The 19,649-nt window shown below is 41.5% G+C and overlaps 1 protein-coding gene across 1 annotated transcript in view; it reads left to right on the top strand.

The window, feature by feature from the left end:
* Positions 1–18,034, top strand: part of C8A (complement C8 alpha chain) — a 40,838-nt gene extending 22,804 nt beyond the window's left edge. The window contains exons 7-11 of the mRNA XM_043490998.1: positions 1,302–1,542; positions 7,336–7,464; positions 8,698–8,855; positions 15,367–15,589; positions 17,470–18,034. Of these exons, the coding sequence (XP_043346933.1) occupies positions 1,302–1,542; positions 7,336–7,464; positions 8,698–8,855; positions 15,367–15,589; positions 17,470–17,621 (903 nt within the window). The 3' untranslated portion in view covers positions 17,622–18,034. The remainder of the gene's footprint in view (positions 1–1,301; positions 1,543–7,335; positions 7,465–8,697; positions 8,856–15,366; positions 15,590–17,469) is intronic.
* The last annotated feature ends 1,615 nt before the right edge of the window (positions 18,035–19,649 follow it).

Here is a 19,649-nt window from a genome sequence, read left to right as displayed (position 1 = left end):
TCTCTGGAAGCATTGCAATTCCATTATTGAAGCTTTGGGCTAGGCCATAGGAGCCAGCACCAAAATTGACTAAAAATTGGTGTAACCCAAAATGAAACTGACAAGCCGACTTTAATGGCCTAAGCTGAGAGATACACAAAAGTGAACAAACAGCATAAACAGTGATATGTCAGTTAGATGTTCAATCATCAAAGGAATTATTTGTAATACAGGAAAGGAGTAGAGCAGCAGTTCTCAAACTGTGGGTCGGGACCCTCTTTGAATGGTGTCACCAAGGGTGGCTTAGACTTGATGGGGCCTGGGGCTGAAGCCAAAGTCCAAGGGCTTCAGCTCTGGGTGGCAGGGCTCAGATTGCAAGCCCCCTGACAAGGGGCTGAAGCCCTTGGGTTTCAGCTTTGCCCGTTCCGCCCCCCCCCAGCCCGCCCGGAGTGGTGGGGCTTGGGCTTTGGACTCCCTCCGCCCCAGGGCAGTGGGGCTTGGGTGGGCTCAGGCTTCAGTCCCCCTCCTGGGGTTGTGAACTAATTTTTGTTGTCAGAAGGGGGTCACGGTGCAATGAAGTTTGAGAATCCCTGGAGTAGAGCATCCGATTTGCAGGGGAAAAAAACATAAGGAGCCTATTCTGATTTCAGGTATACAGTATTGCTAATGCCAAGTGCACAGGTGCTGGGACTAGAGGGTCCTGGGGGGTGCAGCCACACCCTCTGCTTGAAGTGGTTTCCATCATATACAGGGTTTGCAGTTTAGTTCAATGGCTCTCAGCACCCCTACTATACAAATTGTTCCAGCTCCACTGCTCAGGTGATCAAAAATCATGACTCCAGCTCCCCAAAATCATGAGATTTGCTTTAAAATATGTTAAGAAATAAAATGTATTTTTAGTTTCCTTCTTGTTTTTTGATCCTTTAAGGGACACTTGGGTCACACTTTCAAGCTTTTCTCTGCAACCATAAGAGCTAGAAACTTTTTTTTTAAATGAAAGCTGAGATTTTCTCAGAATCACTTGACTCCAGGAACTGAAGCTGTAAGAAAAAGAGCAGATATTGAGAGATTTGAGATAAATCACAAGAGTTGGCAACACTGCTTACCTCCATTCCAGACCAATATATCTCTATTGGCTTCAGTAAGGATACATTAGTGTTCTTTAGTGGAGAATCAGGCTCAGACAATGTTCCTTGAAAGGGCTCCCAGCTTGTTGTAAACCCACTGAATATTTATATCGCTATTCCGCAATGTGGACCCATGTATATTTCTCAGGGAAGAGGCACGTTTCCCTTTTAATGTCTGTTTTGTTTTATCTGCAGAACATAGGATTCATTAGAGCCATAACAAAGGTACAGACAGCGCGGTTCAAAATGAGACGGGATAACATAGTTCTAGATGAAGACGTGCTTCAGTCCTTGATGGAACTTCCAGAAAGCTACAACTATGGAATGTATGCCCAATTTATTAACGACTACGGTACCCATTTCATGACATCTGGGACCATGGGAGGCATCTTTGAATATATCCTCGTCATTAACAAAGAAGAAATGGAAAGAAAAGGTTAGAATAATGCTACAAATTCCGTGTTCATCTCTTTATTCTCCAACTGTTCCCTCTGATTATTTAATGTTATAAACTGTTAAAACTAACTGCTGGGTTCCCCCCTCTTCATCCTCCCAGGCATGGAGCAATAGTACCAGCACTGCTAAAGCAATACCTACCACTAGAGGATACAAGTAGCCACTCACCAACTGGCACGTCCCACCCCTGACCCGTCTACCTCCACCAAATTCCTCATCATCACTGCTCACGGGACTAGCTGCCACTGTTCCACAGTATGCTTATGCAGAGCCACTTACACTGATTTTCCATAGTTTGCCTTCCTGTGCAGCAAATCAGCAGCTTCTGAGTAGCATTTGGGCCTTCTGGCCTTAGAGAGCAAGGCCAGGAGTTAGCTCACAGTGGCTAAAATTAGGCACTCTGAGTCACTACTAGTGCTTTAGTATTCTTGGCTTCAGTACATTTCAGAGGTGAGTTAAATATAACGAGTCAGATTCTGCAGCTGGTGTCATTTGACATAAGTCCATTAGCATAAATGGAGTTACACTGATTTACACCAGCTTACACCAGCTAAGGTTCTGGCCCTAAATCTTTTTTTAAAGTACATCTCCTTTTGGTCACTAGGAGGCACGTGAGAAGTTAAACTGGAGGCTCTCTAGGTTTGATTATTTATCTTTTATCCTGCTGTAAGGTGTTAAATAAACCAATAAGAACGTCTCACAGTCAGCGTGCAGTTCCTGTCCAGCTCACTCATTGTACTGGGAAATCTACATGGCTTTTCCATCTGCTTAATCTTTATATTAGTACAGCTGCTATATGGGAGGCATCATCCCAGTGGACATGAACTCATCTCCAATGTGCTCTCTCATAACAGAGCGAACTCAGAAGACTGAGGTATTCTGTAACCTTGAAACTGAAAAGATGTGACCTGTCAGGGGGTTTTAAAGTTCATGATTAGAGTTTCCCTTTCCAATGGGCCAAACCAGAACCACAAGTCCAAACCTCCCCACACTTTGGGGGATGGTTTCTACATCCAGACCCAATATGGATCCAAATTTTGCCCCTCTCATTACCTCCCAGAAGAAGGACTGTCAATTATCTTTTGCACAACGCCTGGTTAAATAAACAGGGTATATCCAGTGGGGATGAAAACAGAGAAAAGTCACCAGCAAGGCATCTTGTTCTACTTTCTTACATCAAAGTTTCCCTTGGCAGTAATTAGTAGTTTAGGCAGGAGTCTGGATTTCTCCAGTACCCTTTCTTGACCGTATCATTCTCCTATAACTTACATATAATGGCACTGCATCTTTTCCACCAACTAATTTTGTAACCAATGACTGCCTTGTGTCATCAGCATCTAGGCTTCCCAAATCTGAACCTGTTCTTTTCACATCCTTTTTGCTCTCCCTGGCTTATTACTACAGAAAGGTAGGACAGCACCTGGAGAAAAGTTCATTTATCAGTACAGAGATCGGGACGGGTCCAGAATGCAGTAAGGGATTTCATGACCATATCAGAAGCCTGAAGACTTAATAACTGGCTGCCTGGGAACAAAACAACCACATACAGAGATCCAGAGGAAAGAATGACACTGTCACTCAAACTTCAACAATCAGTGCAGGTCTCAATCATATATGATGGAACCCTTAGTGAGACCTAGTCTAAAAACCAAGCTCTTCTCTGAAAGGGTCATCATGAGTGACCCAGACACAAGTGTATCAGGATTGATCCTCAAGGACATTCTCTTCACACTGGTGGGGAAAATTTTAGCTTTGATTATATTTGCTAACACTAAGATCAAGAAAAAAAGCATTACACAGACAGATCAAGATACACTCAAAGGCATTTGTTTTTTCTGACTGTGTGAATAATGCATTGTACTTGGCCTTACATCTGCCATTTTACACTGGACGGCTTGTAATCTCAGGAATGACAGAGTTCTGCTCGTTCCAGCTTTCAACCAATGAAGGTGTGCAAGGCTGCATGGTTATGCCTGTAAATTATGTTTATGTAATGTATCATCTGCAGTTTGGATTGCATGCACATCAGTTTATGGGTAGTTGAAACATAAAGCCTCTTCTAATCAAGAATGAGGATGCAGAACAACATAGTCCTTTGGTACACTCACAAGACTGTTGGTGAAAATGCAAAGTCAGCTACAGTGTGATAGATACCACAACCCTTATACATCCAATGATACAAGCAGGCATTAGTCATCTATAGCATCTGTTAGAGGTTCTGCTTTGGTTTCAACCTGGTGGCCTAAAATGGAGACTATGATGATAGCAATAGTAAAAGACAGCCATATGCTCAGCTGGTATAAATCAGCATAGCTTCATTGACTTCAATAAGACTATGGCAGTTTATGATTTGGCCTGGAGTAGTTTGGGTATCTATAATGACACATATTCAATGCTCAGAGCCAACCATAGAGAGTGTTACAAAAGAAGTACTTAGCAATAAAATGATTCGTACAGCTCTCCTGAAGACTGTGTCCTTATTCTTGGAGACACTCTGTGTCCTCCACTCCTGGAAGAGTGAGTGACAAAGAGATGGCCAAGATCTTGGCAAGGAAGATTTTAAGAAGCAGACTGCCAAGTTAGAGGAAAAGATTAATCACCAGCAGCTGGACAGGAGCTATTATTTTACTTTATCTTGTGCTTACTGTATATCTGAGATGAGATTTAGTCCTACAAAGGTGCCCTATTTTAAAAATGAGGGATGTTGGAGTTCTGCAAGAGATAAAAAATGTGCCCCAGAAGAGAGATAATTTTCATTCTAATGTAGGATACTTGTATAATTTCCATCTATAGTGGATACCATTAAAAACTCAACATTTATCAACTGATAAAGCATTATATCCCATAGGGAATGAAACTGTAGAGGCTCAGATTCCACCACATGGTAATAATTGGTATGTGTTAATGGTTTAATAGTGACCACTATATGTCCTAGAAGAGTTATGTAGGCATCTATATCCTAAAATATCAGTGCAGGGCTTATATTGTGCCATACATGGGTACTGGACAGATTTCCTATTGAATGAGGTAGTTCTTCACTATGTTGTTACCTGGTGTGTATGAGTCAGATCCTCAGCTGCTGTAAATCAGCACAACTCAATTGAAATCAGTTGAATTTACACCAGTTGAAGAACTGGCCTTGTACTTTCTTAAAAAAAACCCACCAAAAAATGTTATCACTAAAACTTGAGCCACTGATCTGCATAAACGAGCACTAACTAATACAACTAGTTTGTCCTAACCAATTACTAAGCTATATCCCGATATCATTATGCACTTTAGAATGAAGGCAAAAATCCCATTGAAGTGGAAATTTGTCTCAATAAGAATTGAGTAAAAATGAATAAGGGTATCAAGATAAGGTGCCTTGTGAAACATGCCACCAATATTTTTCATTCCTTCTTTTTAAAATAAATTCTTGTTTTATTACACAGCAGAAAAATTGAGTAATTCATTAACAGCTATAACATCATTTTGGGGAGATGCAGTCAGCACAGAATAGTATGGAAAGAGCCTTTACATATTATGATTAATTCAAAATGCAGCAATAAATCTCACGACTAGGACACATTCAACTATCTGAAATTATATCAGATGATAAACAGTCATGGTTTCCCCTCCTGCAAAGAGCCAGTACTCTGTATGACCACCCTTTTGCAGAAATAACCACTTCAATATTTATCAAGACTGGATCTACAGTATTCCTGACAACCAATTGCAAATTGTATTGACAGACCCTTGCTGAGCATAATTATTCAACAGGAGCCATGGTGAATCAATTAATCAGAGTGTATCTCAACTTTAATTTTATGGCATTTCAATGCTGAGATAAGCAATCATTCATGTTGCTTTGGGTGAATGAATTTTATCTATTTCTGTTTACAATTGTTGAATATGGTGTGACTCAACTGGAGTTACTCCTTATTGACAGGAGTAGCAGTAGAGAAGTGACTTGTGCTCAACAGCATTTGCTAGTTGCTTCAACGGAAGCAAACTCAGGCCTATAGGCCTGATACTGATGAGAGGCAGTGTGGCCTAGTAGGAGGACTGGACTTAGCATCAGGCCACGTATGTTCTATTCCCGCCTTGGCCACCAGCCTGCTGGGTGACCTTGGGCAAGTCTGTTTGCCTCTTTATGCTTCAGTTTCTCGATCTGTAAAATGGTCATAATGATGCGGTAAAGTTCTTCATAAAGCTCTACTGATTAGAGCCCTGCATGGATACAAAAGCAGCTGTCCCTGGTCACACTAGTGTGTGTGTGTGCAAGTAGCTCGCACGGTCCTGGACAGGAGATGCAAAGGAGCATTGAAGGGATGCTGTGACCAGGGACAGCTGCCAGTGAGCCTGGTGCCCGCCTCAGTGGGCAGAGCTGGGGGCGGTACAGCCATGCCAGAGGAACTGCTTGCACTGGGCACTGGTTCCTGCGAGCAGCAGCCCGACATGCTGCTGCTTTCACCGCTGTGGTTCCTGGCCCAGTCGCTGGCCATGACCCTGCTGGTCTCATTTGTTGGCAATAGAGCCCTGCAACACTGCAGATATCTACTTTATATCCATGGATACAAATTTTGTATTCACACAGGGCTCTACTACTGATGAAAAGGGCTATATAAAAGCTAGGTATTGTTATCCTGCATTCACTGAAATCAATGGAAGTCTTGCCATTAACTTCTGCTGAACTTGCCTTTATAAATATATGTGTGTGTACACAAACACACATATATACCGGCTTATTTATATATATATATAGACACACACACACTGAAATTTACACATAACAAAACATTGTTGACCTAAGAAATGTGCCTACTACTGTACTTTGGTGAAACCACTTTTTTATTTCAGTTCTCTTCTCTCCAGCTTGTTCACAGGATTCTAGTTATTTATTTTTCACAATACATACAGCAGTAGTGGTGGTGAACGGTAATATAAGAGCATGCAATAAACCTTCAGTGATTTTCAAAGGATAAACAATTGATACATTTTTATCAAAGTTACTATTCTAGCCAGTCATTTTATCTCACTAAAATAACTCATGCAAAGTGACCCAAATGGTATTGTAATTCTGTGGCAGCTTTTTTCAGTACTGAGGTTTTTTCAGCATCCATTCAGTAATGTTTTGTAAAACATTATCTTCTGGCCAAAATATATGGGGCCAGTACTTCAGCTGGTCACTTGAGCTATGTCAATTTATATCAGCTCAGGTTCCGAACAGTGTATCCCAGGAAGTCATATTTGGCTAAGGCCAAACTCCTATAAAAGGCAAAGGCTCTCTGCAACACTGTCTTCTGACCCTTTATCTAATTATGCAGCTAATATACCAGTCTCAGTATGCAGACAATTAAGAGGCATATTATGATGTAGGCACCAGATACTCCGTTGCTAAAAATTGGCATAGGTCTATTGACTTTAGTGGGTCTAAATAGAATGTAAACAGATAGAATGGAACCTGACATATGAAGGGACTTCCTAGATTTGAGATTTTTCACCCTTCTTTTAGAAGTAAATCTTTTGGGGCAAGTATTTTGCCCTTTCAGACTTAACAGTCACTGACATACCTGAGCCATATATTTGGCTTCCACATCAGAACGACAAAGCCCAGCAAAATCAGGTTCACAACGATGGCAATAATTTCTTAGCTTCCACAAATGTGCCATATATATCTGTATGAAAATTTTATTGGTTGATGTACCCCCAAAGTACCACTGGGAAAAAATAATGCCGTTCTTACCAATAATGACACTGACATTATTGTTTTTCTTGTTTTGTTTTACAGACATTAAATCTGAAACAATAAGTTCCTGTTTTGGTCTGTCAGGAGGCCTCATATACCAAAAGGAAAGAACAGATATATCAATGTCACTATCATACAAAAAGTGTGATAAGGAAGGATTCCTTAAAACTGGTATGATGCCCGAAAAGGGAATACATAGAATATATTTGTTTTACTAGTAAATCTTGAGCTGAATTCACCATTGGTGTAAGTGGATCAAACTGCATTTGTGGAGTTCTTACCCACTGATGTCAGCAATGAATCTGGCCTATTACCCCTGTTGCCATTAGCAGATTTCTGACTACCCTGGATCTGGAGGTGCATGTGGGGATTAGGCTATGGTTTAAAGTAGAGATGGATGAAGCTCAAGGAGTTAAATGAACCTCTCAAAATAAATGTTGGGTTGCAGTGTTCACAAAACTAATTCAGATTTTGGTTGTTTACCCTGTGAGGAAGAGAACAGCCTCTCATGCCGGAGAAACCCATCTATCCCAGCAGCAGCTTCTCTCCCTCCTCCCTCCACGAGTTTTAAAAGGTCTCAGGTAGCCCTTAACTGGACTCAAGTGTCCCAAATTGACCTGAGGTAACTCCTTCTCAGCTTGTAGGAAAAATGGCTTTTATCAGTCTAGGGCTTCCACCCCTCTCTTGCAGCCGTCCATTCTGACTTTGTCACACCACATAAAATTTCAATTGTGCAGAAAATCCATTTGCTGTAGAAAAAGCATTTCAACAGAAAATTCCCAATAGTTTTCATTTCCTCCTTAGAATGTTTCTCTCTTTCTGCCTATGTCTTCCACAGTCTATTTGATTTTTTTACCCGTCTCCAACTATCTCATTTAGACTCAGGGGACCTCAGTACTATTCCCTGATGACATGATGTGTGTGACCTTGGGCAAGTCTCTTCGCCTCTATTAAAAAACAACCACCACCAAGCAAACAAAAATGTGTAGGGGAATAATGGTATTTACCAAGATTTGAAAATGATACAAGTGACAAGTATTGCTATTTTGTACATGGACTGGGGAGTACAAAGATCGTATAAAGCCATTTTTGCCCCACATATTGGGTCCTGTGTATATGTCAGAGAGACAAGAGGATCAGAGCCATGGAGTTTAGAAATTCTTTAACTCCTACATCACCATGATTATAGCACCTAGAATGCTTAACTCATCAGAAGCTTGTAATAATGGGGAAGACTGTTTAGGGCTTGGTCCTAGGCTCATTGAAGTCAATGGCAAATCTCCCATTGACTTTAATGGTGCAGGATCAGGGCCTTAATGGGGGGCAAGTGGCCATCCACCGAGTCACACTTTCTACTGTGTGTGGAAATGGTAACTAATATGTAGCTATAATTCAACTTTCCAGATCCTGAAGCCAAGAGTGCAGTAGTGGAAGATATTATTCCTCGGATTCAAGGTGGAGATGTTGGTTCAAGTGCAGGGCTTTTAAACAGTTGGAATGCCAATATGTATCGTCACTGGGGAAGGTCATTAAAATATAATCCTGCTGTTATTGATTTTGAGGTAAGACTTTCTGCAGTTGAAGAAACTCCACCACTATAAGGAATGAAAGTGGAGTAGACCAGATCATTTCATATTTTCATTGTGATCCCATCAGAGAACAAGATTAAATGTAATGAGCCGCTGATCTTGTAACCTCTCAGACCTTCCACAATGGGGAGTGCATTTCTTAACAACAGCATCAAAGGTGAGACAGACAGGAAGCTTAATGCTGGCTTAGTGCAGAGTTTAGTTTTTGATGCGTCCCTATGCACAGCAAAACAGCTTCCCAAGGAATGGTTTTCAATGGTCACCTAATCACTATTATTCTCATGACACCTGAAATTTGTGTTTTCCCAGTTAAATAGGGAACCAAAAGGAGACTTGAAGGGATGGGCTCCTCCCCAACACAGCCACTCTGCAGATGCTAATAGAGCTCATAGGCTGTCATAGTGGATGCACCCCATGCAATCCAATGTGGGGAATAAAGACAATTTACAGGTCTGGTGATCATGCTCATAACCCCCTGCACTCCAATAGACATACCTGCTCCTAAGGAGTGGGGTATTGCAGAACTTGGCTTCAAGACATTCCTTTGTCTTGGCTTCTTGCGCTGCTTACATGTTGCTCCGCTGCCCTTCAATATCACAGTGTTAGGCACTATGTACATATCAAAATAGGTAGCTATTTCCTCTTCATTTTTGCCCTCCTGTGGCCATGGAGCAGGATCCAGTGTTTTATTCTTAAAAATGAGACAAAATAGCAAAGAGCATAGAATTTTCTAGTTAGGGTAAAAGATGTGTTATTGGTTAGATTGTACTGCTGGGGCTTAATGAAGCATTTTTACATTTTTTGCCTTTCATACAATTTTCTTGCAATGAACTGGGGAACCTAAAAAACTTCCATAAAACTTAAAACTGCCTACAACCACCCCCCACAAATGTTAAATGCCACAAGTTAAAAATAAACTCAGATGGATTTACCTTTAATTCAATTCTTGATTAATCACTGCAGCAGTTTAGCATACCATTATGGAACTATAATTCTCAAGGGTATTAGCAAATATCTATCTCCTATTTGTTGTAAGTAGTAATACAAAATTCTTCATCAGCAAGAGTGCTAGTTTTAGTTTTGCAGTCTTTGCAAAAAAGGTTGCATGTTGAATGCTCTAATTTAGGAGCAAAGTTTATATCTCAACTTGCAACACTGTCAAAGAAGCTCAACAAAATAAAAAAAAATATCCAGAGACAGTTCTGTGCTAGGCTGGTAGAAAAGTTAGTCCCACATTTGATGAAACCACTTTTTTTAATTGAAATAGTAAACAGAATTTGGCCACTGCTTTTCCCAAACTTTAATAAGAGGGAAGGTTCTTTCATGGATCAGTAACTGGTTAAAAGATAGGAAACAAAGGGTAGGAATAAATGGTCAGTTTTCAGCACGGAGAGAGGTAAATAGTGGTGTCCCCCAGGATCTGTACTGGGACCAGTGCTGTTCATCATATTCACAAATGATCTGGAAAAACAGTGGGTAAACAGTGAGGAGGAAAAATTTGTAGATGATACAAAATTGCTCAAGATAGTTCAGTCTCAAAGCTGACTGCGAAGAGTTACAAAGGGATCTCACAAAACTGGGTGATTGGGCAAGAAAAGGGCAGATGAAATTCAGTGCTGATAAATGCAAAGTAATGCACATTGGAAAACATGATCCCAACTATACATACAAAATGATGGGGGCTAAGTTAGCTGTTACCACTCAAGAAAGAGATCTTGGAGTCATTGTGGATAGTTTGCTGAAAACATCCGCTCAATTTGCAGTGGCGGTCAAAAAAGCTAACAGAACGTTACAAACCACTAGGAAAGGGATAGATAACAAGACAGAAAATATCATAATACCTCTATATAAATCCATGATATGCCCACATATTGAATACTGCATGCAGATCTGATCATCCCATCTCAAAAAATGTATATTGGAATTGGAATTGGAAAAGGTGCAGAGAAGGGCAACTAAAATGATTAGGGGTATGGAACAGCTTCCATATGAGTAGAGATTAAAAAGACTGGGGCTTTTCAGCTTGGAAAAGAGATGATTAAGGGGGAATATGATGGAGGTCTGTATAATCATGAGTAAGTTTGCAATTTAGTCACGGAGGTCACGGAATCCGTTTCTTCAGCCAGTGCCATCTGGGGAGCTGCAGGGTCCCCTGCCGCCTGTGGAGGCAGGGAGCTGCAGGGTACCCTGGCAGCTCCCAGCCCCCACAGATGGCAGATGGACCCTCCACAGCTCCTGGCCATGGTAGGCAGCAGGGGGACCCCCGGAGCTCCTGGCTGCCCCAAGCGGCAGGGAGGACCCCCGCAGCTCAGAGCCACCAGTGGAGGGGAACCCTGGAGTTCCAGGCCCCAATGGGGGTGGGCGCCCCTGGAGCTCCCAGCCCATGGGCAGATGTCCAGGGTCCTCATTTTGTCATGGATATTTTTAGTAAAAGTCAGGGACAGGTCATTATTGCCTGTGACTGGTGTGGAGAAAGTGAATAAGGAAGTGTTATTTACTTCTGCACATAACACAAACACTAGGGGTCATCCAATGACTTAATAGGCACCAGGTTTAAAACAAGCAAAAGGAAGTATTTCTTCACACAACGCACAGTTAACCTGTGGAACTCATTGCCAGGGGATGGTGTGAAGGCCAAAACTATAACAGGGTTCAAAAAAGAATTAGATAAGTTCATGGAGGATAGGTCTATCAATGGCTATTAGTCATGACGGGCAGGGGTGCAAAACCATGCTCTGAAGTGACCCTCACCTCTGTTTGCCAGAAGCTGGGAATGGGCAACAGGCAATGGATCACTTGATGATGATTCCCTGTTCATTCCCTTTGAAGCACCTGGCATTGGGCACTGTCAGAAGACAGGATGCTGGGCTGAATGGACCATTGGGTCTGATCCAGTGTGGCCGTTCTTATGTTCCACTCCATGCCTTTATAAAAAAAGCCCTCTTCTTGAAGGGAATGTGGGGATGGCTCTGAGGGATTAGGCATTGTTCTAGTTATAGGAATAAGTAGATCAACTGCATGAAACACAGAATCTCTGACTTCTAGGTTACCCTGTCATTGTGTTTGCCTGAACCAGTGGGGCAATTCACGAAGTGTGCTCACTTGAATTTTACAGCAGTGAATAGATATTCAACTCAAGATGGCTACCTGGGCTTTACTTTCCATAACAACAATCAACAATCCTGTGTTGGCTCAACCAAAAACGTGTAATCAGAACCCCTGACCAGGCTGGACCTCCTGGGTTAAGATAGGAGAAAGATTCCTCCCCTGGTCCCAGCTTCACCCAGAAATGGACCCTGGAAAAATCATCCAGACCTTTTAATCTTGCCAGCTGAGCGCTGATTGCCTTCAGCCTGCTCCCGGCCCTGCTAGCTGCTGGAGGACCGATTCATTTTGGTCACACCAGCAGCTGATTCTGGGTGCCCTCTCTAGGCAGTTCTTGGAGTTCTAAACACACAGTTTGCTGGCTGTTTGATGGCCTCTGTAAATTAGTAGTCTAAGTCCTGCTGCTTCCAGACAAATAATAAGTAAAATAAAAATCAGGAAAAATCACAACTAAAGTTGGAGAGGCCAAAACCAGAACTAGGGTGATCAGATGTTCCGATTTTATAGGGACAGTCCCGATATTTGGAGCTTTTTCTTATATAGGCACCTATTACCCTTCACCCCCCATCCCGATTTTTCACACTTGCTGTCTAGTCACCCTAACCAGAATGCCCCCAAGTCTTGTGTGTCCCATAAAATGGAACAAGGACATTCCAGATAAACTGCCACACCACCCTGAATGTTTTCAGGAAGGCAGTCATTGATAGGAGATAGAACAGGCAAGGAGGAGATCAGTGAGGAGGAAAAGAATTCAGTGCGGTCAGACGCTGCAGCTTTTATTTTGTGCCATTGCTATCTCTCAGTGCATCACTGCCTTTGACAAGACATTTTCTTGAAAGGCGCGGTTCTGAGTGTGTGGCAGTGGAGGGGGTGTTTCTCTCCTTGCACTTAAGGGTGGAAAATCTTCCATGAGAACTTATAATTGCCAGCCTACTCTGGGACTACTATGTGAGGAAATGGGGAGCATCTAGGTAATTGTACAGGTACAGAGTCGTGCCACTCCATTGTCATTCCCCTCATTCTAACTTAAAAGCATGTCTGCCTCTGACTTTGGCAACAAAATGTGAGAGAAGGTAGAAAGGAACCCAGAAGCAGAAATTATCCACACTATTAGCTGGGTAAACAGGAAATTACAGAACATTCTGCCATATTGACAAAATGGTCTGTTTAAATAGGTTTCAGAGTAGCAGCCATGTTAGTCTGTATTCGCAAAAAGAAAAGGAGTACTTGTGGCACCTTAGAGGCTAACAAATTTATTTGAGCATAAGCTTTCATGAGCTACAGTTCACTGTGAGCTGTAGCTCACAAAAGCTTATGCTCAAATAAATTTGTTAGACTCTAAGGTGCTACAAGTACTCCTTTTCTTTTTGTTTAAATACAAACACTATCAGTATCAGCTGAGCATTCTGCTGCAGGTTATCCACCCTTCTGTGCAAGTTTCCATCAACTCTGGGCAAAATTTGCTGCAATTTTCTAGTAACTCACTCGGTGACCTCTCAGTTGGCGGCTTTAGGAGCTCTGCAATTGCTTGGGGATTTGGAGTGAGTTCAGATAGCTGCTAAGCACTTGTGTCCACTTGAATGTCCTCTAGAGCAAGCCCTAGGTAAAAAGGGTAAGGGCAGAATTTCTGAGAGGGGTGAATTGTTGCATAGAAAAGCCCCTAGGGAAAGGAATCCTCACAGTAGTCTTTGCAAGCAGTTTACTGCAACTGAAGGGTATGAAAGTGATTTAATCAAGAAAGTTTCAGTTCCTAACAGCCAGAAATTTTCTGTTGTGAATGAAGCCACTGACTTTCCTGTTGAAGGATCCAGTGTGGATAGCTTTGAGGAGGTCTCAGATGGAGTGAAAGCTGTTAAGAAAGTTAAACAGTCCCATAACCAAGTGGCTGTGTTTGGCCAGCTTGATGGGGAGACAAGGTTGTTGAGAAAGGAATGTCTCCATGCTAATTCTGTAAGTGAACAGTATGTGTCCCAGGTGAAGAGGGTGCTAGGCTGCCTCAAGGAGGCAGGACTGACGGTAAAAGCTGAAAAGTGTAAGGTGGAGATAATCAGAGAGTGGCCTGTTCCCCAGACCAAGGAACAGGTCCAGGCCTCTATTGGGATGGCGGGGTACTACTGGAGGTTTGTACCCCACTTGAGCTCCCTAGCTGCCCCCATCACTGAGCTATGTAAGAAGGAGAAGCCAGACAAGCTTATCTTTAGCTCACTCTTATTTGTTAAAGGGTCTTGTGCACATTGTTTTTAAGCAGCATTTTCAAAGCCATGTAGGACTTCCTCAGAAAACCTTTTCTATGATCTTTGTGTAATAAGAGAAAACCCAGTCTCTGCAACCAGTGTGATCAGATGTGCATGTATCAGTCTCATTCAGGTATATGTACATATACATACACACACACACACACACATATATAAAGCCAACCTTGATTTTTAAAATGCACTTTGTTTGAACTGTCATGTGCTTGACAAAATCTATTTTGAAACATATAAGGAGCAAGATATTAAGTCCAACTTTTGCTAATTTTCGGTGCCTAAAATTAGCTAGCTAAAACACTTATATAGACAGCCAAATGCAAGCCTGATTTTTCAGGGTGCTAAACATTTCAATAGGAATGGTGGGTCCTTAGCACCTCAGGAAATCAGTTCACTTTCAGTTAAGTGGCTAAATATGGAAGTTAGGTTCATAGTTTTAGATACCCACATTTGAATATATTGGCCTAAATATATGGCAGATTTAGATGTTAGTATTTTTAGACTCATCATGTTTTAAATATTTCATATGGCACAATATGTTTTAACTGTATCATACCGTACCATGGATGTACCTAGTATGTGTGCTTCATACATAGAGATCTATGCGTGTAGTATATATTGATGCTGAACTGATACTGCTTTGATTAAGGTGGTTAGGCTAGAGTTTAGATTAAATGGCATTGAAATGTCACCAGCTGCTACCAAAGGATTCTGATCCAAGATGGCAGAAATCATGCAAAACTCTTGCAAGACTGTGGGTGGGATCATTTAAATATGAATAAAAAAATAAGGCCCCTTGTGGTTTTTGATCTGATTTGGGAGCAGAATCAAAGGGATGCACATAAATCCAAGTATTCAAATAATTCCAACACCTCCAAAATTACCAGGGCTTTGTAGTGAAGGTTTCTGGCTCTGGTCCATCTGTAATAATGTACATACACCATATCTATCTGTCTAGAAACGTAAATTGTCTCTTCAGCTCTGAGGTTTTCTCCAATAAATTTCCAACATGCTATGGCTGTAGTAGTTTATAAGTTGAACTGTACTCATTAAATTAAATCCCCTTTTTTGTGCACCACTAAAGCAATTATAATCCATCACTGCCACATATTCTTTTCTGTTCTATGCAGCTACAACCCATACATGAAATCCTCCGTAGAAGCAACCTTGGTGATATTGAAACAAAAAGGCAAAACCTGAAAAGGGCTTTGGACGATTACTTAACAGAATTCAATGCCTGCCGCTGTGGCCCTTGTCAGAACAATGCTGAACCCATGCTTCTTGGGGACACCTGTGTTTGTCAGTGTCCACCGGGTTATGAGGGACCAGCCTGCGAGAAGACCAGACGCAAAGGTAGGGCGACAACATGCATACATGGCGGTGAGGAAGGTGGGAAAAAATAGCAACTGTGTTCTCACCCTGGGCAATGCTAATCAGCAGCTATTTGAATCCATTCATCAATCAAACCTTCACTTCTAAACCACCTTTTGTGCCAAGCAGTCTTAAGGGCTTTGCAAATGAGTAAAATTAACTGCTCAAGTAATTATTATAAATAAGCCAGGTTAAACAAGGGAGGCTTTACAAGCTGGAGAGACGTCAGCACCACAAATTGGCAGAGACAGCAAAGTCTGAGCTGAAGAATAGCAGCCGGCTAACAGCTCTAACAGCCAGCTTTGCCCTGCTCTGTGAGAATCATCAAGGGATCGGTTTTCTTAGGCCTTAGTGCACTGCTCAGTGTATATAAGGCATGTGTAGATCACTACAATAAACCAGACTAGATCCTTCTTCTTCTTTTGTGGTTATAAGTGTGATCTCAGACACGTCAGGGAAAGGAATCAGTCACCAGCAAAGCTGGGGAAATGTGCAGAACCCAACAGCAGCATTCTGCTGCAGTTGCAAGCTGCACCAGGCTCCATCAAGGAGCCCGTGAAACATGATCTGACTGGAGGTTGGATCGACTCTTCAGTGTCAGACAGAAATAACCGAGAGGGAAATGCGGAAATAGCCTTTAAATGGCCCAGCGCTGATCTCTCACTATGGAAACTGAAAGGAGTCATTATACCCAGATGGTCCTCATTGATCTATGTGTCACTGGGAGGAACTAGACTTCTAGAGCCATTTGACCCAGGCGTCCCTGAGGTACTGATTTGCAAGAAGTAATGTGACATCCACTTTTGGACCTCTGCTAATCAGGAGGATACTTGTAGGTATTACAGTGATGGACAACAACGCAAAACCCTGAGAGAGAAAGAGAGAGAGAATAGATAGACTGAGAAAGTCATGGCAGAGGCCAGAGGTGATGCTTGATGCTATCAGCAAAACAGTAGTGACTAGAGGTCAGATTTTAAAAAGCATTTAGACACCTGATGGTGGAGATAGGCACCTTATGGGATTTTCAAAAACACCTAAACACCTAACACTGATTGAAATCAATAGGAATTAGGCCCTGGATTCACATCACTGGAAAACTGATGCCTTGGTAATACAGATAGTAAGAGCATATGGGTCCATCAGACTTCATAGCAAACTTCAACACAACTGGATTAATACAGTGTCTGTGATACATACAGAGACCGGTTGAGTAAATAAAAAAAAAATGCAGTGACAGCCCCATCATGTGCTCCCATCAATCTAAAGAGACACCATAATCTATAGTATTGAACTCTGCTGACAAGTAAGAGTATACAGTAATGAAAAAGTCCTGAAATGATCATTCCACAAAGAATCTCTGCAGCATTTCCCCAGGCAGCATTATATGATGACCTGCCTGGAATAAGACTGAAACTTTTATCCTTTTGGAGGTGAGACAGATGCATCACCGAGACACGTTGCCAATCAATTGGGAAAGAAAAGACAAATTATAACCCAGCAAATTATCAGAGAAGCAAAATAAAAAGCAATGGACTACCAATCTGAATAGGGTAAATATTCTTTAGAAGACCCTATTTTCAAAGTGCCATATAAACATTGATCCTCTCAACAACCCTACATGCTAGGTAAGTCTCAAGGATGCAGAGGGAACCAATGTCAGAGCTAGGATTAGATATCTGGTCTAAAGAATAAGTTGATCATGGTAGCCTCTGACTCACTCCCATAAGAAACTTCAGTTGACTTTGCACCAGCTCTCAAGTGCAGCATGCCACTGCAATAAAGCAATTTAGCTTTCAGCTGAGAATCACTTACTTGTGAAATGAACCTTATAATTGAATATATTTTTAAAAATCATTTTACAGGCACTAAGACAAATGGTAGCTGGAGCTGCTGGTCATCCTGGACTCCCTGCCAGTCTGGAACAAAGAGACGTACAAGGCAATGTAATAACCCAGCCCCACAAAATGGTGGAACATGGTGTGCTGGAAAGAGTGTGCAGACAGAGACGTGCTAAGGGCTGGCTATGTCTGGGATAAGTTATGACACTAATTAATGGGAGTATATGTTAGATAGTGGTTTGCATAGTAGGCCGTAACTACCACTGGAATAACCCATCTGAAGTCAGTAGAATTGCACTAGTGATAAATCTGGCCTATAGTTTTACGTTCATAGGAAGACATAGTGGAGCCACCAAATGAAATCTGAACATTGCCCAATAAATTCTGCAACACACACACAGGGTAGCATTTTATCCTCAATTTGTGATGACAGTTTGCAAGGTGATGGAGAATCAGGGCAAATGCTTTTTACTGAATAACAATGCGGTTATAAAGTAATAAAACACATTTAGTAAAACAGTTTGCCTAGTAAGCTTTGCTAACTGAAATGTTTGTATTTGGAAGACAAATTAAAAGCTCATGATCCTTGCATTGAATGAGTTTTGTGTTGACATGTGTCTCATATAATTTTTATTTCTGTAACAATGCAAGCAAGCTATTTCAGGTTGGTGCACTCAGAACTTTAAGCACAGCATATCTGGCAGGATCCTGCTTCCAAATGGTGACTCCAAATGGATTTTTGCTGTCGTTTTCAATGGGAGCAATATTAAGCTCAAAGATGCTAAAGTTCCCGGGTGAAATGTGCAGAGATCAAGGAAGAAGGAGGCATGCCTCGGGGCCCTATTTCACCCCGGGGTGTTCACTACTTCCCACCACTCAACACAGATGTAATGAGGTTAAGTGGTGTCCGTATAAGATAAGTAAGAACTATTAATTATTCCTCAAGAAAGGCTTTTAATGATTTTCGACTAAAATAACAGCATAAACAAAAGGAAAACCAAAGACCAACACTGAATAAGAGTTGATACAAAAGGCAGATTATACCGAAGACAAGCACAAGTACAAGTAATATTGTGGACCATTTGCGAGTTCCTGAACAGTGACTCTAAATATGCTGGTCCTGGCAAGTTATAATAAAAGCCCCGAAGACAAGCATAGGTAAAATTATTGTTCACCAGCCCTATATTTCTGGTGTTTTTAAAGGCAACATAAAGCTGATGCATGATAGCGTTACATGCATTTGCTAGGACTATGTAAAAGACAAGCAATAACACATGCAAAGCTATTATGCATCAGCCATCTACTATTGATTTTATACTATGATATCAATACGACCATGATCAGTTCAGCTTGAGCAATCAGACTTCTTTACTCCATAGACTTACCCTGCATTTGTCTGAAAAATACGTTACCCTTCAGTCGGCCGTTTTCCACACTGGCCAGGTACAGATAGTCGAGAAGTGCACGTCCCTTCGGTTCAGGGGGTATGGGTCAGGTACAACTGACAACACACACACTCCCGTGCCTTCGTCTTTTTATCTGGTCTGACGGCCGTGTTTTAGAACAGACCAACCATCAGGTGGGCCACATTGTTTATGTGGTTGCCCTAATTGTATAATTGATGCATATTTAATTTTTAGGCCTATTTATTTTTTGTAGCCAATTAGATTTTGAATGTGCGTAGTTTGGGATTGATAAGTACATAGGAGTCAGCATAAATTGCTATCTGGTCACCTCGTTTCCTGGCCACAAGTTACAAGCGTAAGCTTTACTTTTTGCAAGGCCTGCATTTTGCAGAATACGGAAGTTTGAGGCCTAACATTTGCAATACTTCTATTTTATTCAAGCTTGACAGGACAGTTGTTCAATTTATTCACAAAATGTTAATATAAACTGATAAGGAATAACAAAATCAGAGCCAAATGAAATGGTTCTACAGAGGACATTCCTGTACAAACGAGGCTATTCCTTTTTAAGATCAGTGATGAACCGTCCATTAGAACACAAGCGTTTTATCTTCAAGGCACCTAGAGCTGGAGAAGATGTTAACGGATTTGTTGATTTAAGAGCCTTTCTGAATGTAAGAGGCAAATCTTAGCACAAGAATACGTACAGTATTGAACTGCATCCAAGACTGCAGAGAGAGTCCACTGATCAGCGCTTCTAATGAATTGCTATTAAAACCTGGATGGAAATTGAATGGC

Source organism: Dermochelys coriacea, chromosome 8 (genome assembly GCF_009764565.3).
Source record: "Dermochelys coriacea isolate rDerCor1 chromosome 8, rDerCor1.pri.v4, whole genome shotgun sequence".
NCBI lineage: Eukaryota > Metazoa > Chordata > Testudines > Dermochelyidae > Dermochelys > Dermochelys coriacea.
Note: the sequence above shows the minus strand (reverse complement) of the source record. Positions and strands in the feature narration are given on the sequence as shown.